At 40.8% G+C, this 21,525-nt stretch overlaps 2 protein-coding genes and 5 pseudogenes across 2 annotated transcripts; 4 read left to right on the top strand and 3 right to left on the bottom strand.

Annotated features, from left to right (window-relative positions):
- Positions 1-449: 449 nt before the first annotated feature.
- LOC143566425 (bZIP transcription factor 29-like) lies at positions 450-2,356 on the top strand. The gene is made up of 4 exons (XM_077053138.1): positions 450-1,455; positions 1,533-1,665; positions 1,767-1,851; positions 1,964-2,356. Exons 1-4 carry the CDS (start codon positions 506-508, stop codon positions 2,131-2,133), a joined length of 1,338 nt encoding a protein of 445 aa, XP_076909253.1. The 5' UTR covers positions 450-505; the 3' UTR covers positions 2,134-2,356.
- A 2,951-nt stretch (positions 2,357-5,307) lies between these two features.
- On the top strand, positions 5,308-8,433 carry LOC143566432 (multiple C2 domain and transmembrane region protein 14 pseudogene; annotated as a pseudogene).
- On the bottom strand, positions 8,352-11,378 carry LOC143566437 (alkaline/neutral invertase A, mitochondrial-like; annotated as a pseudogene).
- Positions 11,379-11,380: 2 nt separating this feature from the next.
- LOC143566431 (multiple C2 domain and transmembrane region protein 14-like) lies at positions 11,381-13,506 on the top strand. Its single transcript, XM_077053139.1, has one exon. The coding sequence runs from the start codon at positions 11,381-11,383 to the stop codon at positions 13,451-13,453; it is 2,073 nt and encodes a 690-aa protein (XP_076909254.1). The 3' UTR covers positions 13,454-13,506.
- On the bottom strand, positions 13,425-16,451 carry LOC143566436 (alkaline/neutral invertase A, mitochondrial-like; annotated as a pseudogene).
- A 2-nt stretch (positions 16,452-16,453) lies between these two features.
- On the top strand, positions 16,454-18,579 carry LOC143566430 (multiple C2 domain and transmembrane region protein 14 pseudogene; annotated as a pseudogene).
- Positions 18,498-21,524, bottom strand: LOC143566435 (alkaline/neutral invertase A, mitochondrial-like; annotated as a pseudogene).
- Position 21,525: the final 1 nt, after the last annotated feature.

The following is a 21,525-nucleotide window of genomic DNA, read 5'->3' as shown; positions in this document are numbered from 1 at the left end:
TATCGCTGCATCGCACGAATAGACTGTTTTATTGATATATCCATTTCATATGTTTGTAATTCTCAAGTTTGGTTGGGTAAATAACCGAATAAAAAACTGACAAATTAACTACAAAACAAATTTTGGCTCTTCGACTTTGAGACAACAAAATAACCGTATCGAACCGAACACTCACCCAAAGTGAAATGTATTTGAAATTGTTGATACGGTAGTAGGACGGAGATGGAGATAAAGTGTTAATTAGAAAAGCGTACACCGTCAAACCCTCGCCGGCCGCCATTCATCTTCTTCGTCCACTCCGTCGCCATTTGGCGGACAAACCGTGGCTGCCTTGTAACATTCGCCTCTCTTTTGGTAACTTACTTATTTATACCCCTACCTTTATCATTTATAGTATACACTACACAAATTAGACCCTCAATTTCCTCACTATTATTATTATTATTTACTGTTGCATCAATTCAATGGTGTTAGGATATGCGGTTGAGTTAGGGTTTAAATAAAAATGAGCGAAACTGAAGACACTAGTAGCCATAGATCACTACAATCACATGTTTCATTTGATCATCTTCTCATGCCTTTTCCCCCGAATTTTAATATCGAAAACAACTCTAAACGAGTCGGAATGCCTCCGGCTCATCCCCAATTCCCAGTCACACCACCTAATGATCACCGAACCCAGGAGTTGACGCTTGGTGTCGGCAGAAATTTATCATATTTCTCGCTTGATTCTTTGCCTCCTTTGAGCCCGTCGTCCTATCGTCCTCCCGCCTCTAGTCAAGCCGCAGGTGATGTTACAATTTCAGTTCCTCCGCGTAAGACGCACAGACGGGCAAGTAGTGATATTCCGTTTGGGTTTTCCAATATATTGCAGTCGTCACCGCCGTTGCTCCCGTTGAGAGGTGCTAACGGATCTGCGAGTTTGAGAAATAATGTTAAGCATGAATCGAATTGGGAGAAAACGGAAGGTGAAGTTGTGGATGATTTGTTTTCTTGTTTTAGAAACTTAAACAGTCATGGTAAGTTAAATAATACTTTTAGAACCGAAAACAGAGGGGATAATAGTGATAACGAGGCTACAAGTAGTGTCGCCGGTAGCGGTAACAGTAACAGTAACAACAATGTGCAGAGGTCGGAGACCTGTTTGGTTTCTGATAAAAAGGAAGGGCTTAAAAGGAGTGCGGTTGGAGATATTACTCCAACATGGCACTACAGAAGTGTCTCTATGGATAGTGTTATGGGGAAGATGAACTTTGTTGATGAGTTACTTAAGCTGATGCCTTCTCCCGGAGGGCAATTCGGTAAATTACCTTCAAGTGACACGATTGATGCTAATTCAGATACATTTAGCTTAGAGTTTGGAAATTGTGTGTTTAATGGGGCCGAGCTCAAGAAAATCATGGCTAGTGAGAACCTTGCCGAGTTGGCTCTAACCGATCCAAAGAGAGTCAAAAGGTGTGCAACTTATTTAACTTAATATCCCTTGAAAATTAAATTGTGGTATTTAGAAGATTGTTGTTGCCTTTAAATAGGATTTTGGCTAACCGACAGTCGGCTGCACGTTCTAAAGAAAGGAAGATGAGGTACATTGTAGAACTGGAAAACAAGGTTCAAACGTTACAGAATGAATCAACAACGTTGTGTGCACAGGTTACATCATTGCAGGTATGAGTTCTTAAAGAGTTAAAACTCCATTATTATTGTTTCTTTGTTTTTAATTAAAGAAAATGTTTTAATATTATTTCTATCGATTTTGTTTATTACAGAGAGATTTAACTAGCTTAACAAGTGAAAACAGTGAGCTAAAGTTTCGTCTGCAAGCAATGGAAGAGCAAGCCCACCTTCGGGACGGTATAAAATTAACATGTTATTTTATATATATAGTTAACATTTATCAGTAAAACATTCTAAATAATTAGTGGAAAATGATATAAGCAAATGACATATTAGTTGTTCTTGGCAGCTCTAAATGACACGTTAACTGCTGAGGTCCAACGTTTGAAGATAATGAGGATGGAGCTAAACATGGATAGTGCTGATTTATCTCAGTTATCGATCAATCCACCAATGTTTCAGTTGCATCATCAGACACAGCAGCAGTCACGGGAGCAAACTGGCGGGACCACAAATTAGTAACATCAGCTAGTCGGTTAAGTCGGGCTTCGATAGGTTGTTACATGTATTTTTTTCATTCATTCATTTGTTCTTTACATATCTTAAAAAAGAGAGGTCAAGCTGGGTGGTTGGTAACTGGAATAAGTATGGGTCAGAAAATGTGTTAATTTTAGTATATGTTGAAATGGGCTGGGTCTGTTTAGAGGCTGGCCTTAAATTTTATTTTTCATAACATTTATTATTCAATAAATAATATTAAAAATTATTCTCTCGAAATGTTGGACCACAGTGATACGTATCAGTTACAAAATGTGTCATACTATGATAAAGCTGATTTATTTACTGTTCACATTTAACAACTGGACATGGATAGTTGCATGCAGCCAAATGTTTTCAAAGAAACAAACTTTATATTTTTGTGTTTTGTCTTCCACCAAAGAAACTAAATTTGACAATGTGAGATATGACAAATTTCTTCAATCATATGTGAGTTTAATTTTTGATGATTATGATATCAAGCGGTAACCTTAAATGGCAACATTTGAAGCATTCATCCCAATATCTCATAATCAACACATTTAGAATCGTTAGTCTTCGCTCTTCATCAGACTTCATAATTACGTCTAGAGTGTTAAGCCTGGGATATGAACACCCAAAACCAAGAGTTTTTGATCCTATGAAACATTTTTGGAAATTTTGGATACTGCCACAATCTAACTAGCATATGGCCGACAAGGATAAAACGGATTGGCAAACACTATGGGCCAATAACAAATCTAAACAAGGCAGCTTGTAAGTGTGTCAGAGAATATCTTTCACTATGAATTAAGCCATATAAGTAGTTAAGTACCTCACCGGCTAAGAGAAGAGGGTTAGTATCTCAATGCTTACTCTATTTACTCCTACGCCTAATATCTTAAAAAGTCGATATTTACTTGAATTATTATTATTATTATTTTTTTTTGAACAGCAACAATTCATAACACTAAAAAGATAGTACAATACCTCTAGCAGGTAGCTGGAGGAGTCTACAGAAACAAAACCAAACTTGAATTATTCGAGTTTTGAAAATTTAACCCTTCAAATTCAATATCTGATTCAAATTTGGGTTGATCTCATTCAGATTAACAAAAATGTACAATTCAATTTAAAAAGGCCACATTTTGTTAATTGTATTTAATAAAAATAATTTAATTCGAATTTGAATAGAATAGAAAAATTGATATTCATATCAAGTTTGAAATTCGAAATCTAAATTCAGTTGTTTTACTAATTGTATCAAGTTTGAAATGGAGTAATCCCTTGTATTAATTAATCGGAAATTGAAGTCAACTCGAGTTTTAGTTTTCGTTTTAATATTGGACATCCATAGGTCACACACTTTTTCGAATTGTGATGAGAATAAGGTAGCTTTTGATACGTAGTAAAAGCAAACGAAATGAAATTGATCCATTGTCAATGAAATGTAATCATCCATTACATAAAATCATTTATCCTCACCCTTGTTTTTTTTTTCGTTTCATTCGCTCTTTCACCATACTTTCTCATCACCATCACAACTATCGTCGCCGCTGCCATTACCATTTTTATATTTTAATAAACACTTTTTCTTTATTTAAAGATAATATATATTATATTTTTATCATTTGTATTTTATTTTTACGTTCTTATGATTACCAAATAACATAAAATTAATGATTCTTCGTAGTTAAGAATCTCTCAGTCCATCCAGATAGATCATTTATAGCAGCTTGTTATTAAATATTACATTTACAAAAAGTGAGTTATTATTTTTGTATTGTATTTGAGATAGGTAGGATAATTAATACAAATATTAAATCCATGAAAACCGTTCGTGGTGTATCAGATTCCAACTCCCAAAACATAACGGATCTTCTTGCAGCGCTATGCTCGATTACACGTGCTTCCCCCGTGGCATTTTGTCTTATAAATTTGCAAATGCAACCCCACTACAAAACTATATTATATAGTTTTTTTCATAAAATTATATCACGTACAAAATCAAATATTTGGCTTTATTTAATTTAGATTATTGATTATTAAAGCTATGTAATAGCCACTGAATATCACCTGCACTATTTCTCTGTCTTTAAAGTAAACCAATTATTGAACAGTAAATTGACAATGGAGATTTTCAACATTTGATAGCATTTTCTTTTTTTTTTTGTTATTAGTTCAAAGAAAACTAGATATATACTAATAAAATTGTATTAAGTACAAGATATTAATGAAAAGTTAAAGAATCAAGTAATTTTAAAGGATGGTTGGGGTGATTCTAAAAGTAGAATAGACGTATAATAGAGAGCGTGTCTTTCTGTTAAAAAGGAATTAAATGACTCAGTAAAAGTTAACCCTATATATGTATATTAAATTTAAATAGAGAAACGTATGAACCGAATGATTTACTTGTATCTTTTTTCTATGATCTGATACAAGACATTTATGTAATTGCTTATAAAAGCATGAATCGAATGATTCACTTGTATCTTTATCTTTTTATTTAACCGTTTACATATTATTTTCTTTCATTATATTTGTCTCAGTCAAAAGTTTTATAGTTTTCTCATAAAGTTGTTTTCAATTAAACACGGGTTTAAGATACAAATAATATGTTTTCACTATTTATCAACTTAATTATTTTCAGTTTAAAGCATATAAATTTAATTTAGAAACTAATAAACTATTTTACCATATATTTTCTTTTGAACAACCAAGAATTCTCTAAATGGGTTGCTGACGAAATTCAATAAAGGCAAAAGCTCATGAACATTCGTTTAAAGGTAAGATAGTGTGGTGAGGTAAAACCCAATCATTTCAAGGATCAAATTAGTGATCGCCGCCTATTCGCCTATTATATTATTATCATCAGGTGTTGTCGAAACTAGATAGTAAAGACATGAATCAAACCTGAGTTTCTCCCTTACCATTTCAATGCGAGTTTAGTTTATTGATAATTTGATATTACAATGATAAAAATACAAAACGCATGAAACATGAGAATATTATAATTCTGACTATTTGATTATCAATAATATAAAAAGAAAAACAAACCCAACGGTCACATTTGCAGTCAATTTCACATGACCCCTTGTACTTTATTACTTTGTAATCTTTCTTCTCTTCCTCCTTCTTAAACCCACCCTTGACACCTTTTCCCTCAAATCCACAGTTGTCTCAATCTTTCTTTCCTCAATCAAACCCACCAATTTCAATTTAATTCTATTCAATTTGTTGAATCTGGAAGAAAATGAGTAATCGAAAGCTTATGGTGGAGGTTTGCAATGCCAAGAATTTGATGCCCAAAGACGGCCAAGGAACAGCGAGCGCCTACGTGATCGTTGATTTCGATGGCCAGCGGAGGCGGACCAAGACAATTTCCAGAGATCTGAACCCGCAGTGGGACGAAAAGATCGAGTTTCTGGTACACGATGTCGCCTCCATGGGGACCGAGATTCTCGAGCTCAATGTGTACAATGATAACAAGAAAACCGGCAAACGGAGTACGTTTCTCGGGAAGGTTAAGATTGCTGGTAGTAGTTTTCCACAGTCTGGATCAGAGGCGTTGGCTTATTACCCGTTGGAGAAGCGGAGTGTGTTTTCGCAGATTAAAGGCGAAATTGGGATTAAGATTTGTTATGTTGATGAAGAACCTGTTGCGGCTGCAGAAGAAAAAAAGCCTGAAACTCCTCCCGCGGAGACTGAAGAAATTGAAAAGCCCCCGGAGGAGAAAAAACCAGAGGAGGCGAAAGCCGAAGAAAAGCCGGTGGAAGAAAATAAGAAAGATGAAAAACCTGAGGATCAAAAGAAAGAGGAGGCACCAGCACCAGCCCCAGCCACAGAAACAACTGCGGCTGTTACGCCTCCTCCTGTGGAGAATGCTGCTATAGCTCAGTCGCCTAAACCAAAGCAGGTGGATGAGAGTCTCCAACTAGTCAGGAAACCATCACATTTGGATTCTGATGTGGTTTCGCTTTCCAGTCATCATCACCGTCGGGGAATGAACGCGTTCGATCTGGTGGATCGGATGCCGTTTCTCTATGTTAGGGTTGTAAGGGCGAAACGAGCGGACAACGAGTGTGATGACTCAACGGTGATTTACTACGCGAAGCTGGCAATTGGAACCCATAGTATCACCACAAATGCACAAGGTGAAGCCAAAGCTTGGGATCAAGTGTTTGCATTTGACAAACAAGGTTTGAATTCAACTTCTTTACAAGTTTCTGTTTTTGATCGGAACAAGAAAGTATTAGAAGATGGGAAAGAAGAAGTTACCGAAACTTGTTTAGGATCGGTGTCGTTTGAGCTGCCCGAAGTCCCTAAACGAGTGCCGCCAGATAGCCCGTTAGCGCCACAGTGGTACACTCTCGAAGGCGCACCAGAAAATGTTCCAATGACTGATGTTATGGTTGCGGTTTGGTTAGGTACTCAAGCTGATGAGACGTTTCAAGAGGCATGGCAATCGGATTCGGGTGGGTTGATACCCGAGACCCGAGCCAAGGTTTATCTTTCTCCGAAGCTGTGGTATTTGAGACTAACGGTTATTCAAACCCAGGACTTGCAGCTTGGTTTTGGACCCGAGCCTAGAGTGAAAAACCCGGAGTTGTTTGTTAAGGGTCAGCTCGGTCCGCAGCTGTTTAAGACGAACCGGACGATGGTCGGGTCGTCCGGTACTTCTTCGAATCCTACATGGAATGAAGATTTGGTTTTCGTTGCAGCCGAGCCGTTTGAGCCTTATTTGGTGATTACTGTCGAAGATGCATCCAACGGTCAAACTATTGGGCACACGAAGGTGCAGGTAGCAAGCATAGATAAGCGCACAGACGATCGGTCAACGCTTGGGTCAAGATGGTTTAATTTGGTTGGTGATGAGAGTAGACCGTATGCGGGTAGAATTCATGTTGGAGTTTGTTTAGAAGGCGGGTATCACGTGCTCGACGAGGCGGCTCACGTGACTAGCGACGTCCGCCCCACCGCTAAGCAACTGTCAAAACCACCAATCGGGGTGCTTGAAGTCGGCATTCGGGGGGGCACTAATTTACTACCGGTGAAAACAAAGGACGGTACGCGTGGCACGACTGATTCCTACGTGGTTGCCAAGTACGGGCCGAAATGGGTTCGGACCCGAACCATACTTGATCGGTTCAATCCACGGTGGAACGAGCAGTACACATGGGATGTATATGACCCGTGCACGGTGCTCACTATTGGTGTGTTTGATAACGGGCGGTACCGAATAGGGGAGGGAGATAATAAGCCGGGTAAAGATGTACGACTCGGGAAGCTTAGGGTTCGACTCTCGACACTTGACACAAACCGGGTTTACATGGGTTCGTATTCTCTAATCGTGTTGCTCCCGAATGGAGCCAAGAAAATGGGTGAGATTGAGATTGCGGTTAGGTTCTCGTGTTCATCTTGGATCAGCCTACTCCAAGCTTACTCGACCCCGATGCTTCCACGGATGCATTATGTGCGTCCTTTGGGTCCTATACAACAGGATATGCTTAGACATAATGCTATGAAGATTGTGACCGCTAGACTGGCTCGGTCCGAACCTGCATTGGGTCAAGAAGTGGTTCAGTTTATGTTGGACTCGGATACTCACACTTGGAGCATGAGGAGAAGCAAGTCGAACTGGTTTCGGATAGTTAACGGCTTGTCAAAAGCAGCCACATTGGCGAGATGGCTCGACTCAATCTGCACCTGGGCTCAGCCACCGACAACTGTCTTGGTCCATATACTGCTGCTGGCCATTGTCTTATGCCCACATCTAATCCTGCCCACAATTTGCTTGTATGCCTTCTTGATTGTGTCGCTGAGATACCGTTACCGAATGCAGGCCCCAGTCACAATGGACCCAAGGCTCTCCCAAGTCGATTCTGTGGGACCCGACGAGCTAGATGAAGAGTTTGACGGGTTTCCAAGTTTAAGATCACCAGACCAGATCCGTATCAGGTATGACCGACTACGGGCCCTAGCAGGCCGGGCTCAGACACTGCTCGGTGACGTGGCTGCTCAGGGCGAGAGACTAGAGGCGTTATGCAACTGGAGAGACCCTAGGGCAACCGGGATATTTGTGTTGGTTTGTTTGTTAGCATCACTAGTGTTCTACATTGTGCCATTCAGGGCATTTCTGCTAGGGTGGGGGTTCTTCTACATGCGCCACCCCCGGTTTCGTGGCGACATGCCGTCACTTCCGGTCAACTTTTTCCGGCGACTCCCACCGCTCTCTGATCAGATCCTATGAACCATGTTATATTTCATTTAAATGTTGTTTGTTTATTTATTTTGGTAGCACCTTTAGTGCACTTCCCTTAAAATGGGATTCTTAATATATATACTTTATTTGCTTTAACTATTAAGATCCTGAACTTACAGAACACCAAATACAATCAGAAACTAACTTCTGTTCCAAACAACGTGTGATACATATTAATCAGCTAACCGAACAACAAAACAATATCGCGTATAATAATCCCAAATGCCCTCCAAAAACAATACTGCTATTTCTAACTTAACTTTTGTATGGTGTTTACTGTAACTGTACACAGCAACCTTTGGTATCATCATCACACGAGAATCTGTGATCTGGCGGCCCCACGACGACAAACCTTCCTGCCCGTTTTGCTCAAAGCACAAACACATATTTCAAGAAGTTCATAGTCTTCTTCCCAAAACAAAAGAGAAGCTTTTTCAGGGTTTTCCAAGAGCAATTTGGATGTCAAAAATCCAGCAATTGTCCATGTTTGGTAAAGTCTAGATTGTTTCCCTATAAACTTCCCGCTTTTGGTGTCATAATATTCGGGCCAGTGGTCAGCTTGCAATCGCTTCTCAGCAAGATCGACTGCCTTTCTTGCTAGTTCTATTCTATCCATCTTGATGCAGATGTAAACTACAATAGAAACAGAAAAGAGTCAACCTTTTGATCAAGAAATACTTTCAGAAAATAAAAACAATGTAAAAACTTACCTGCCATAGAAGCGTTGGCCATGAACCGCCATTGTGATAGGACCACGGTCTGTAAAATATAACATAAGAGTTTCAATATAATATTAGAGGCTTTATACTTTTCAAATAGGCTTTGACCGACTTTCAACCGGTTCACATATTTCGCGTTAAGTTATTTGGCCCGTTTGGATAAAACACAACCAAAGTTGACCCATTTACAACTAACGGGTCAAAATTGCTCCCTTTAGACACAATTGTTTACAAAACAAACATAAATAAAAAGAAACTCACGTGTTTTTCGGGTCACTACCGGTGATTATGCGCCACTCTTCTAATTCCAAAGCTGGGTAGACGATCTTGAGAGGCATATGGCCCACAAGATCATCCCATTTGGATTCTATCAAATTCAATATTGAATTGTTTTGTCTTGGAGTGCTCAAAGAAGAAACAATTGACCAAATGTTACCGAGTGTAAAAAATCTAAAATCCATATGTGCAGGCTGTAGATTCCTGATCATGTAACCTCCTTGTTCGGGAATCCAATCCATTAACCAATGAGGAATCTGTTCCGGGTAAATGTTGAACTTGTTTGTTGCTTCTGTAGAATACTCTTCAGTTTTGTATCGGTAAATTTCGTTAATTTTTTTCATATCTATCCAATAATATTCTCTAATATGAAAAGATAATGCACTAAGTCTATTGTTAATTGCCCTCACTAAATTCTTGGAGCTTTCATCTAGCGCAAGCATTTCACGCGCACATCTTAAAGCTGAATAAAATAACGACTGCGAGAAAAAGTAAAAAAAAAAGGGTCAAAATTTAAAAGTCAAAAGTTGAAAGAAAAAAGTCAAAAGAACTCACTTGGATCTCCAAAGGGTGTCCATGGATACCCATTCTTCTGTCAATCATACATGAGCCATCCGTGACTAAAAGAGACGGGAACATATCAAACCCATCCGATAAGCACAAATTTAAAATAAGTTTAATGCCCATTTGCACATCCACTCGTTCTTGCATTGCATAATCACCCGTGATCTTGCTATAAGCCCTCAACAAGATAATCCACCATAATCCTTAAATAAAATAACTCAGGATCAATAGTCAATACACACGCAAATAAACAAAAGTTACAAGAGCCATAATGGCAATATAAAATTAGACTTTACCCGAGTCAACAGGTGCAACGCGACCTATAGCCGATTCCCCAAAATCAGGGTCTAAAACTTCTTCTACTTTTGTATCATCAAGTGGCACGGTTCTTATTTTGAAACTTGCAGGCATTAGCCCCTGTCCGGGACTGTAGCAGTCAACCGTTTTCTCCCAACTCTTGAAAAACAACAAAGGGGCATTAATGGAAGTGTAAATGATTATGATTTTGACAACTTCACAGTAATAGATTCCTTAGAAATGTAATGGGTATGTAAATTAGTGACCAAGATCCAATCTTGAATCAGTAACATACAGAAAACCAATAAAAATAAGACTTTCATACCAATAATTGTAGTTGTGCAAACGAGCCGAGCCACTCACGACCTACTCGAGACTCGATAGAAAAAACTCAAAACGAGCCGAGCCCAAACCTCAAATAAAGGTAGTGTAGTTATCGAGCTCGAGCCTTGTATGGAAAGCTCGTTTATGCAGCCTTAATAAACGTTGTGTATTTTTTAAGTTTGACCTCTTTTGGATTTCTATGCACCAATTTCACACTGCACAGCGAGCTCGAGCCAAGCAATGGCTCATTTAAGGTACTACAAGAGCTCGAGCCGAACTTAGGCTCGTTTAAGGCTTTTCTCATTTAATATAAAATAAACAAACCGAGCCCGAGCTTGAAAAGACAACTTACGAAGTTAATGAAGAAGATCCCATCTCGAATGAATAATAAGCAATAAAAATAGAATTTTTACCTGCAACTGCAAAGTATGCAACAAAAAGTTTCTAACAATCTCTCCTTGTCCCTTGAGCAAAAAAGCCAACGCAGAAGGCACAAAATCCCTAATAAAAACCTGATCATAATTCAACGGCACCTTATCTCCGGGATCATTCGCAGCCAACGTCCCGACCGGGTTACCGCAGTAGGTCACCACCGCCTCCCTCAACAACCTCCACGCCTCTTTCTCCGCCTCAGATTCCAATTTCTCAGCTTTTGCATTCCTTAACCCACTTTCTTCATCTTCCAATTTTACCCCTACAGTTTCTCCGCCCACTTAAACACTTTGGAAATTTGATTCATTTACACGGGTGGGTTCTAAAGTAGTTGAATAATTAGCAACGTAACTGGGTTTGATATTATTATTGTAACATGTTTGCATTTGACAAACAAGGTTTGAATTCAACTTCTTTACAAGTTTCTGTTTTTGATCGGAACAAGAAAGTATTAGAAGATGGGAAAGAAGAAGTTACCGAAACTTGTTTAGGATCGGTGTCGTTTGAGCTGCCCGAAGTCCCTAAACGAGTGCCGCCAGATAGCCCGTTAGCGCCACAGTGGTACACTCTCGAAGGCGCACCAGAAAATGTTCCAATGACTGATGTTATGGTTGCGGTTTGGTTAGGTACTCAAGCTGATGAGACGTTTCAAGAGGCATGGCAATCGGATTCGGGTGGGTTGATACCCGAGACCCGAGCCAAGGTTTATCTTTCTCCGAAGCTGTGGTATTTGAGACTAACGGTTATTCAAACCCAGGACTTGCAGCTTGGTTTTGGACCCGAGCCTAGAGTGAAAAACCCGGAGTTGTTTGTTAAGGGTCAGCTCGGTCCGCAGCTGTTTAAGACGAACCGGACGATGGTCGGGTCGTCCGGTACTTCTTCGAATCCTACATGGAATGAAGATTTGGTTTTCGTTGCAGCCGAGCCGTTTGAGCCTTATTTGGTGATTACTGTCGAAGATGCATCCAACGGTCAAACTATTGGGCACACGAAGGTGCAGGTAGCTAGCATAGATAAGCGCACAGACGATCGGTCAACGCTTGGGTCAAGATGGTTTAATTTGGTTGGTGATGAGAGTAGACCGTATGCGGGTAGAATTCATGTTGGAGTTTGTTTAGAAGGCGGGTATCACGTGCTCGACGAGGCGGCTCACGTGACTAGCGACGTCCGCCCCACCGCTAAGCAACTGTCAAAACCACCAATCGGGGTGCTTGAAGTCGGCATTCGGGGGGGCACTAATTTACTACCGGTGAAAACAAAGGACGGTACGCGTGGCACGACTGATTCCTACGTGGTTGCCAAGTACGGGCCGAAATGGGTTCGGACCCGAACCATACTTGATCGGTTCAATCCACGGTGGAACGAGCAGTACACATGGGATGTATATGACCCGTGCACGGTGCTCACTATTGGGGTGTTTGATAACGGGCGGTACCGAATAGGGGAGGGAGATAATAAGCCGGGTAAAGATGTACGACTCGGGAAGCTTAGGGTTCGACTCTCGACACTTGACACAAACCGGGTTTACATGGGTTCGTATTCTCTAATCGTGTTGCTCCCGAATGGAGCCAAGAAAATGGGTGAGATTGAGATTGCGGTTAGGTTCTCGTGTTCATCTTGGATCAGCCTACTCCAAGCTTACTCGACCCCGATGCTTCCACGGATGCATTATGTGCGTCCTTTGGGTCCTATACAACAGGATATGCTTAGACATAATGCTATGAAGATTGTGACCGCTAGACTGGCTCGGTCCGAACCTGCATTGGGTCAAGAAGTGGTTCAGTTTATGTTGGACTCGGATACTCACACTTGGAGCATGAGGAGAAGCAAGTCGAACTGGTTTCGGATAGTTAACGGCTTGTCAAAAGCAGCCACATTGGCGAGATGGCTCGACTCAATCTGCACCTGGGCTCAGCCACCGACAACTGTCTTGGTCCATATACTGCTGCTGGCCATTGTCTTATGCCCACATCTAATCCTGCCCACAATTTGCTTGTATGCCTTCTTGATTGTGTCGCTGAGATACCGTTACCGAATGCAGGCCCCAGTCACAATGGACCCAAGGCTCTCCCAAGTCGATTCTGTGGGACCCGACGAGCTAGATGAAGAGTTTGACGGGTTTCCAAGTTTAAGATCACCAGACCAGATCCGTATCAGGTATGACCGACTACGGGCCCTAGCAGGCCGGGCTCAGACACTGCTCGGTGACGTGGCTGCTCAGGGCGAGAGACTAGAGGCGTTATGCAACTGGAGAGACCCTAGGGCAACCGGGATATTTGTGTTGGTTTGTTTGTTAGCATCACTAGTGTTCTACATTGTGCCATTCAGGGCATTTCTGCTAGGGTGGGGGTTCTTCTACATGCGCCACCCCCGGTTTCGTGGCGACATGCCGTCACTTCCGGTCAACTTTTTCCGGCGACTCCCACCGCTCTCTGATCAGATCCTATGAACCATGTTATATTTCATTTAAATGTTGTTTGTTTATTTATTTTGGTAGCACCTTTAGTGCACTTCCCTTAAAATGGGATTCTTAATATATATACTTTATTTGCTTTAACTATTAAGATCCTGAACTTACAGAACACCAAATACAATCAGAAACTAACTTCTGTTCCAAACAACGTGTGATACATATTAATCAGCTAACCGAACAACAAAACAATATCGCGTATAATAATCCCAAATGCCCTCCAAAAACAATACTGCTATTTCTAACTTAACTTTTGTATGGTGTTTACTGTAACTGTACACAGCAACCTTTGGTATCATCATCACACGAGAATCTGTGATCTGGCGGCCCCACGACGACAAACCTTCCTGCCCGTTTTGCTCAAAGCACAAACACATATTTCAAGAAGTTCATAGTCTTCTTCCCAAAACAAAAGAGAAGCTTTTTCAGGGTTTTCCAAGAGCAATTTGGATGTCAAAAATCCAGCAATTGTCCATGTTTGGTAAAGTCTAGATTGTTTCCCTATAAACTTCCCGCTTTTGGTGTCATAATATTCGGGCCAGTGGTCAGCTTGCAATCGCTTCTCAGCAAGATCGACTGCCTTTCTTGCTAGTTCTATTCTATCCATCTTGATGCAGATGTAAACTACAATAGAAACAGAAAAGAGTCAACCTTTTGATCAAGAAATACTTTCAGAAAATAAAAACAATGTAAAAACTTACCTGCCATAGAAGCGTTGGCCATGAACCGCCATTGTGATAGGACCACGGTCTGTAAAATATAACATAAGAGTTTCAATATAATATTAGAGGCTTTATACTTTTCAAATAGGCTTTGACCGACTTTCAACCGGTTCACATATTTCGCGTTAAGTTATTTGGCCCGTTTGGATAAAACACAACCAAAGTTGACCCATTTACAACTAACGGGTCAAAATTGCTCCCTTTAGACACAATTGTTTACAAAACAAACATAAATAAAAAGAAACTCACGTGTTTTTCGGGTCACTACCGGTGATTATGCGCCACTCTTCTAATTCCAAAGCTGGGTAGACGATCTTGAGAGGCATATGGCCCACAAGATCATCCCATTTGGATTCTATCAAATTCAATATTGAATTGTTTTGTCTTGGAGTGCTCAAAGAAGAAACAATTGACCAAATGTTACCGAGTGTAAAAAATCTAAAATCCATATGTGCAGGCTGTAGATTCCTGATCATGTAACCTCCTTGTTCGGGAATCCAATCCATTAACCAATGAGGAATCTGTTCCGGGTAAATGTTGAACTTGTTTGTTGCTTCTGTAGAATACTCTTCAGTTTTGTATCGGTAAATTTCGTTAATTTTTTTCATATCTATCCAATAATATTCTCTAATATGAAAAGATAATGCACTAAGTCTATTGTTAATTGCCCTCACTAAATTCTTGGAGCTTTCATCTAGCGCAAGCATTTCACGCGCACATCTTAAAGCTGAATAAAATAACGACTGCGAGAAAAAGTAAAAAAAAAAGGGTCAAAATTTAAAAGTCAAAAGTTGAAAGAAAAAAGTCAAAAGAACTCACTTGGATCTCCAAAGGGTGTCCATGGATACCCATTCTTCTGTCAATCATACATGAGCCATCCGTGACTAAAAGAGACGGGAACATATCAAACCCATCCGATAAGCACAAATTTAAAATAAGTTTAATGCCCGTTTGCACATCCACTCGTTCTTGCATTGCATAATCACCCGTGATCTTGCTATAAGCCCTCAACAAGATAATCCACCATAATCCTTAAATAAAATAACTCAGGATCAATAGTCAATACACACGCAAATAAACAAAAGTTACAAGAGCCATAATGGCAATATAAAATTAGACTTTACCCGAGTCAACAGGTGCAACGCGACCTATAGCCGATTCCCCAAAATCAGGGTCTAAAACTTCTTCTACTTTTGTATCATCAAGTGGCACGGTTCTTATTTTGAAACTTGCAGGCATTAGCCCCTGTCCGGGACTGTAGCAGTCAACCGTTTTCTCCCAACTCTTGAAAAACAACAAAGGGGCATTAATGGAAGTGTAAATGATTATGATTTTGACAACTTCACAGTAATAGATTCCTTAGAAATGTAATGGGTATGTAAATTAGTGACCAAGATCCAATCTTGAATCAGTAACATACAGAAAACCAATAAAAATAAGACTTTCATACCAATAATTGTAGTTGTGCAAACGAGCCGAGCCACTCACGACCTACTCGAGACTCGATAGAAAAAACTCAAAACGAGCCGAGCCCAAACCTCAAATAAAGGTAGTGTAGTTATCGAGCTCGAGCCTTGTATGGAAAGCTCGTTTATGCAGCCTTAATAAACGTTGTGTATTTTTTAAGTTTGACCTCTTTTGGATTTCTATGCACCAATTTCACACTGCACAGCGAGCTCGAGCCAAGCAATGGCTCATTTAAGGTACTACAAGAGCTCGAGCCGAACTTAGGCTCGTTTAAGGCTTTTCTCATTTAATATAAAATAAACAAACCGAGCCCGAGCTTGAAAAGACAACTTACGAAGTTAATGAAGAAGATCCCATCTCGAATGAATAATAAGCAATAAAAATAGAATTTTTACCTGCAACTGCAAAGTATGCAACAAAAAGTTTCTAACAATCTCTCCTTGTCCCTTGAGCAAAAAAGCCAACGCAGAAGGCACAAAATCCCTAATAAAAACCTGATCATAATTCAACGGCACCTTATCTCCGGGATCATTCGCAGCCAACGTCCCGACCGGGTTACCGCAGTAGGTCACCACCGCCTCCCTCAACAACCTCCACGCCTCTTTCTCCGCCTCAGATTCCAATTTCTCAGCTTTTGCATTCCTTAACCCACTTTCTTCATCTTCCAATTTTACCCCTACAGTTTCTCCGCCCACTTAAACACTTTGGAAATTTGATTCATTTACACGGGTGGGTTCTAAAGTAGTTGAATAATTAGCAACGTAACTGGGTTTGATATTATTATTGTAACATGTTTGCATTTGACAAACAAGGTTTGAATTCAACTTCTTTACAAGTTTCTGTTTTTGATCGGAACAAGAAAGTATTAGAAGATGGGAAAGAAGAAGTTACCGAAACTTGTTTAGGATCGGTGTCGTTTGAGCTGCCCGAAGTCCCTAAACGAGTGCCGCCAGATAGCCCGTTAGCGCCACAGTGGTACACTCTCGAAGGCGCACCAGAAAATGTTCCAATGACTGATGTTATGGTTGCGGTTTGGTTAGGTACTCAAGCTGATGAGACGTTTCAAGAGGCATGGCAATCGGATTCGGGTGGGTTGATACCCGAGACCCGAGCCAAGGTTTATCTTTCTCCGAAGCTGTGGTATTTGAGACTAACGGTTATTCAAACCCAGGACTTGCAGCTTGGTTTTGGACCCGAGCCTAGAGTGAAAAACCCGGAGTTGTTTGTTAAGGGTCAGCTCGGTCCGCAGCTGTTTAAGACGAACCGGACGATGGTCGGGTCGTCCGGTACTTCTTCGAATCCTACATGGAATGAAGATTTGGTTTTCGTTGCAGCCGAGCCGTTTGAGCCTTATTTGGTGATTACTATCGAAGATGCATCCAACGGTCAAACTATTGGGCACACGAAGGTGCAGGTAGCTAGCATAGATAAGCGCACAGACGATCGGTCAACGCTTGGGTCAAGATGGTATAATTTGGTTGGTGATGAGAGTAGACCGTATGCGGGTAGAATTCATGTTGGAGTTTGTTTAGAAGGCGGGTATCACGTGCTCGACGAGGCGGCTCACGTGACTAGCGACGTCCGCCCCACCGCTAAGCAACTGTCAAAACCACCAATCGGTGTGCTTGAAGTCGGCATTCGGGGGGGCACTAATTTACTACCGGTGAAAACAAAGGACGGTACGCGTGGCACGACTGATTCCTACGTGGTTGCCAAGTACGGGCCGAAATGGGTTCGGACCCGAACCATACTTGATCGGTTCAATCCACGGTGGAACGAGCAGTACACATGGGATGTATATGACCCGTGCACGGTGCTCACTATTGGTGTGTTTGATAACGGGCGGTACCGAATAGGGGAGGGAGATAATAAGCCGGGTAAAGATGTACGACTCGGGAAGCTTAGGGTTCGACTCTCGACACTTGACACAAACCGGGTTTACATGGGTTCGTATTCTCTAATCGTGTTGCTCCCGAATGGAGCCAAGAAAATGGGTGAGATTGAGATTGCGGTTAGGTTCTCGTGTTCATCTTGGATCAGCCTACTCCAAGCTTACTCGACCCCGATGCTTCCACGGATGCATTATGTGCGTCCTTTGGGTCCTATACAACAGGATATGCTTAGACATAATGCTATGAAGATTGTGACCGCTAGACTGGCTCGGTCCGAACCTGCATTGGGTCAAGAAGTGGTTCAGTTTATGTTGGACTCGGATACTCACACTTGGAGCATGAGGAGAAGCAAGTCGAACTGGTTTCGGATAGTTAACGGCTTGTCAAAAGCAGCCACATTGGCGAGATGGCTCGACTCAATCTGCACCTGGGCTCAGCCACCGACAACTGTCTTGGTCCATATACTGCTGCTGGCCATTGTCTTATGCCCACATCTAATCCTGCCCACAATTTGCTTGTATGCCTTCTTGATTGTGTCGCTGAGATACCGTTACCGAATGCAGGCCCCAGTCACAATGGACCCAAGGCTCTCCCAAGTCGATTCTGTGGGACCCGACGAGCTAGATGAAGAGTTTGACGGGTTTCCAAGTTTAAGATCACCAGACCAGATCCGTATCAGGTATGACCGACTACGGGCCCTAGCAGGCCGGGCTCAGACACTGCTCGGTGACGTGGCTGCTCAGGGCGAGAGACTAGAGGCGTTATGCAACTGGAGAGACCCTAGGGCAACCGGGATATTTGTGTTGGTTTGTTTGTTAGCATCACTAGTGTTCTACATTGTGCCATTCAGGGCATTTCTGCTAGGGTGGGGGTTCTTCTACATGCGCCACCCCCGGTTTCGTGGCGACATGCCGTCACTTCCGGTCAACTTTTTCCGGCGACTCCCACCGCTCTCTGATCAGATCCTATGAACCATGTTATATTTCATTTAAATGTTGTTTGTTTATTTATTTTGGTAGCACCTTTAGTGCACTTCCCTTAAAATGGGATTCTTAATATATATACTTTATTTGCTTTAACTATTAAGATCCTGAACTTACAGAACACCAAATACAATCAGAAACTAACTTCTGTTCCAAACAACGTGTGATACATATTAATCAGCTAACCGAACAACAAAACAATATCGCGTATAATAATCCCAAATGCCCTCCAAAAACAATACTGCTATTTCTAACTTAACTTTTGTATGGTGTTTACTGTAACTGTACACAGCAACCTTTGGTATCATCATCACACGAGAATCTGTGATCTGGCGGCCCCACGACGACAAACCTTCCTGCCCGTTTTGCTCAAAGCACAAACACATATTTCAAGAAGTTCATAGTCTTCTTCCCAAAACAAAAGAGAAGCTTTTTCAGGGTTTTCCAAGAGCAATTTGGATGTCAAAAATCCAGCAATTGTCCATGTTTGGTAAAGTCTAGATTGTTTCCCTATAAACTTCCCGCTTTTGGTGTCATAATATTCGGGCCAGTGGTCAGCTTGCAATCGCTTCTCAGCAAGATCGACTGCCTTTCTTGCTAGTTCTATTCTATCCATCTTGATGCAGATGTAAACTACAATAGAAACAGAAAAGAGTCAACCTTTTGATCAAGAAATACTTTCAGAAAATAAAAACAATGTAAAAACTTACCTGCCATAGAAGCGTTGGCCATGAACCGCCATTGTGATAGGACCACGGTCTGTAAAATATAACATAAGAGTTTCAATATAATATTAGAGGCTTTATACTTTTCAAATAGGCTTTGACCGACTTTCAACCGGTTCACATATTTCGCGTTAAGTTATTTGGCCCGTTTGGATAAAACACAACCAAAGTTGACCCATTTACAACTAACGGGTCAAAATTGCTCCCTTTAGACACAATTGTTTACAAAACAAACATAAATAAAAAGAAACTCACGTGTTTTTCGGGTCACTACCGGTGATTATGCGCCACTCTTCTAATTCCAAAGCTGGGTAGACGATCTTGAGAGGCATATGGCCCACAAGATCATCCCATTTGGATTCTATCAAATTCAATATTGAATTGTTTTGTCTTGGAGTGCTCAAAGAAGAAACAATTGACCAAATGTTACCGAGTGTAAAAAATCTAAAATCCATATGTGCAGGCTGTAGATTCCTGATCATGTAACCTCCTTGTTCGGGAATCCAATCCATTAACCAATGAGGAATCTGTTCCGGGTAAATGTTGAACTTGTTTGTTGCTTCTGTAGAATACTCTTCAGTTTTGTATCGGTAAATTTCGTTAATTTTTTTCATATCTATCCAATAATATTCTCTAATATGAAAAGATAATGCACTAAGTCTATTGTTAATTGCCCTCACTAAATTCTTGGAGCTTTCATCTAGCGCAAGCATTTCACGCGCACATCTTAAAGCTGAATAAAATAACGACTGCGAGAAAAAGTAAAAAAAAAAGGGTCAAAATTTAAAAGTCAAAAGTTGAAAGAAAAAAGTCAAAAGAACTCACTTGGATCTCCAAAGGGTGTCCATGGATACCCATTCTTCTGTCAATCATACATGAGCCATCCGTGACTAAAAGAGACGGGAACATATCAAACCCATCCGATAAGCACAAATTTAAAATAAGTTTAATGCCCATTTGCACATCCACTCGTTCTTGCATTGCATAATCACCCGTGATCTTGCTATAAGCCCTCAACAAGATAATCCACCATAATCCTTAAATAAAATAACTCAGGATCAATAGTCAATACACACGCAAATAAACAAAAGTTACAAGAGCCATAATGGCAATATAAAATTAGACTTTACCCGAGTCAACAGGTGCAACGCGACCTATAGCCGATTCCCCAAAATCAGGGTCTAAAACTTCTTCTACTTTTGTATCATCAAGTGGCACGGTTCTTATTTTGAAACTTGCAGGCATTAGCCCCTGTCCGGGACTGTAGCAGTCAACCGTTTTCTCCCAACTCTTGAAAAACAACAAAGGGGCATTAATGGAAGTGTAAATGATTATGATTTTGACAACTTCACAGTAATAGATTCCTTAGAAATGTAATGGGTATGTAAATTAGTGACCAAGATCCAATCTTGAATCAGTAACATACAGAAAACCAATAAAAATAAGACTTTCATACCAATAATTGTAGTTGTGCAAACGAGCCGAGCCACTCACGACCTACTCGAGACTCGATAGAAAAAACTCAAAACGAGCCGAGCCCAAACCTCAAATAAAGGTAGTGTAGTTATCGAGCTCGAGCCTTGTATGGAAAGCTCGTTTATGCAGCCTTAATAAACGTTGTGTATTTTTTAAGTTTGACCTCTTTTGGATTTCTATGCACCAATTTCACACTGCACAGCGAGCTCGAGCCAAGCAATGGCTCATTTAAGGTACTACAAGAGCTCGAGCCGAACTTAGGCTCGTTTAAGGCTTTTCTCATTTAATATAAAATAAACAAACCGAGCCCGAGCTTGAAAAGACAACTTACGAAGTTAATGAAGAAGATCCCATCTCGAATGAATAATAAGCAATAAAAATAGAATTTTTACCTGCAACTGCAAAGTATGCAACAAAAAGTTTCTAACAATCTCTCCTTGTCCCTTGAGCAAAAAAGCCAACGCAGAAGGCACAAAATCCCTAATAAAAACCTGATCATAATTCAACGGCACCTTATCTCCGGGATCATTCGCAGCCAACGTCCCGACCGGGTTACCGCAGTAGGTCACCACCGCCTCCCTCAACAACCTCCACGCCTCTTTCTCCGCCTCAGATTCCAATTTCTCAGCTTTTGCATTCCTTAACCCACTTTCTTCATCTTCCAATTTTACCCCTACAGTTTCTCCGCCCACTTAAACACTTTGGAAATTTGATTCATTTACACGGGTGGGTTCTAAAGTAGTTGAATAATTAGCAACGTAACTGGGTTTGATATTATTATTGTAA

The sequence above is a fragment of the Bidens hawaiensis genome, unplaced genomic scaffold (genome assembly GCF_021521415.1).
Source record: "Bidens hawaiensis isolate Kalapana, Puna unplaced genomic scaffold, B.hawaiensis_p1.1 tig00022888_1, whole genome shotgun sequence".
NCBI lineage: Eukaryota > Viridiplantae > Streptophyta > Magnoliopsida > Asterales > Asteraceae > Bidens > Bidens hawaiensis.
Note: the sequence above shows the minus strand (reverse complement) of the source record. Positions and strands in the feature narration are given on the sequence as shown.

Bases quoted from the DNA above. Each gene is read 5' to 3' on its own strand.
- LOC143566425 (XM_077053138.1), top strand. From the start codon at position 506: ATGAGCGAAACTGAAGACACTAGTAGCCATAGATCACTACAATCACAT. The intron at 1,666-1,766 runs GTATGAGTTCTT...TGTTTATTACAG, and splicing joins CACAGGTTACATCATTGCAG to AGAGATTTAACTAGCTTAAC. The intron at 1,852-1,963 runs GTATAAAATTAA...TGTTCTTGGCAG, and splicing joins GCAAGCCCACCTTCGGGACG to CTCTAAATGACACGTTAACT.
- LOC143566431 (XM_077053139.1), top strand. From the start codon at position 11,381: ATGTTTGCATTTGACAAACAAGGTTTGAATTCAACTTCTTTACAAGTT.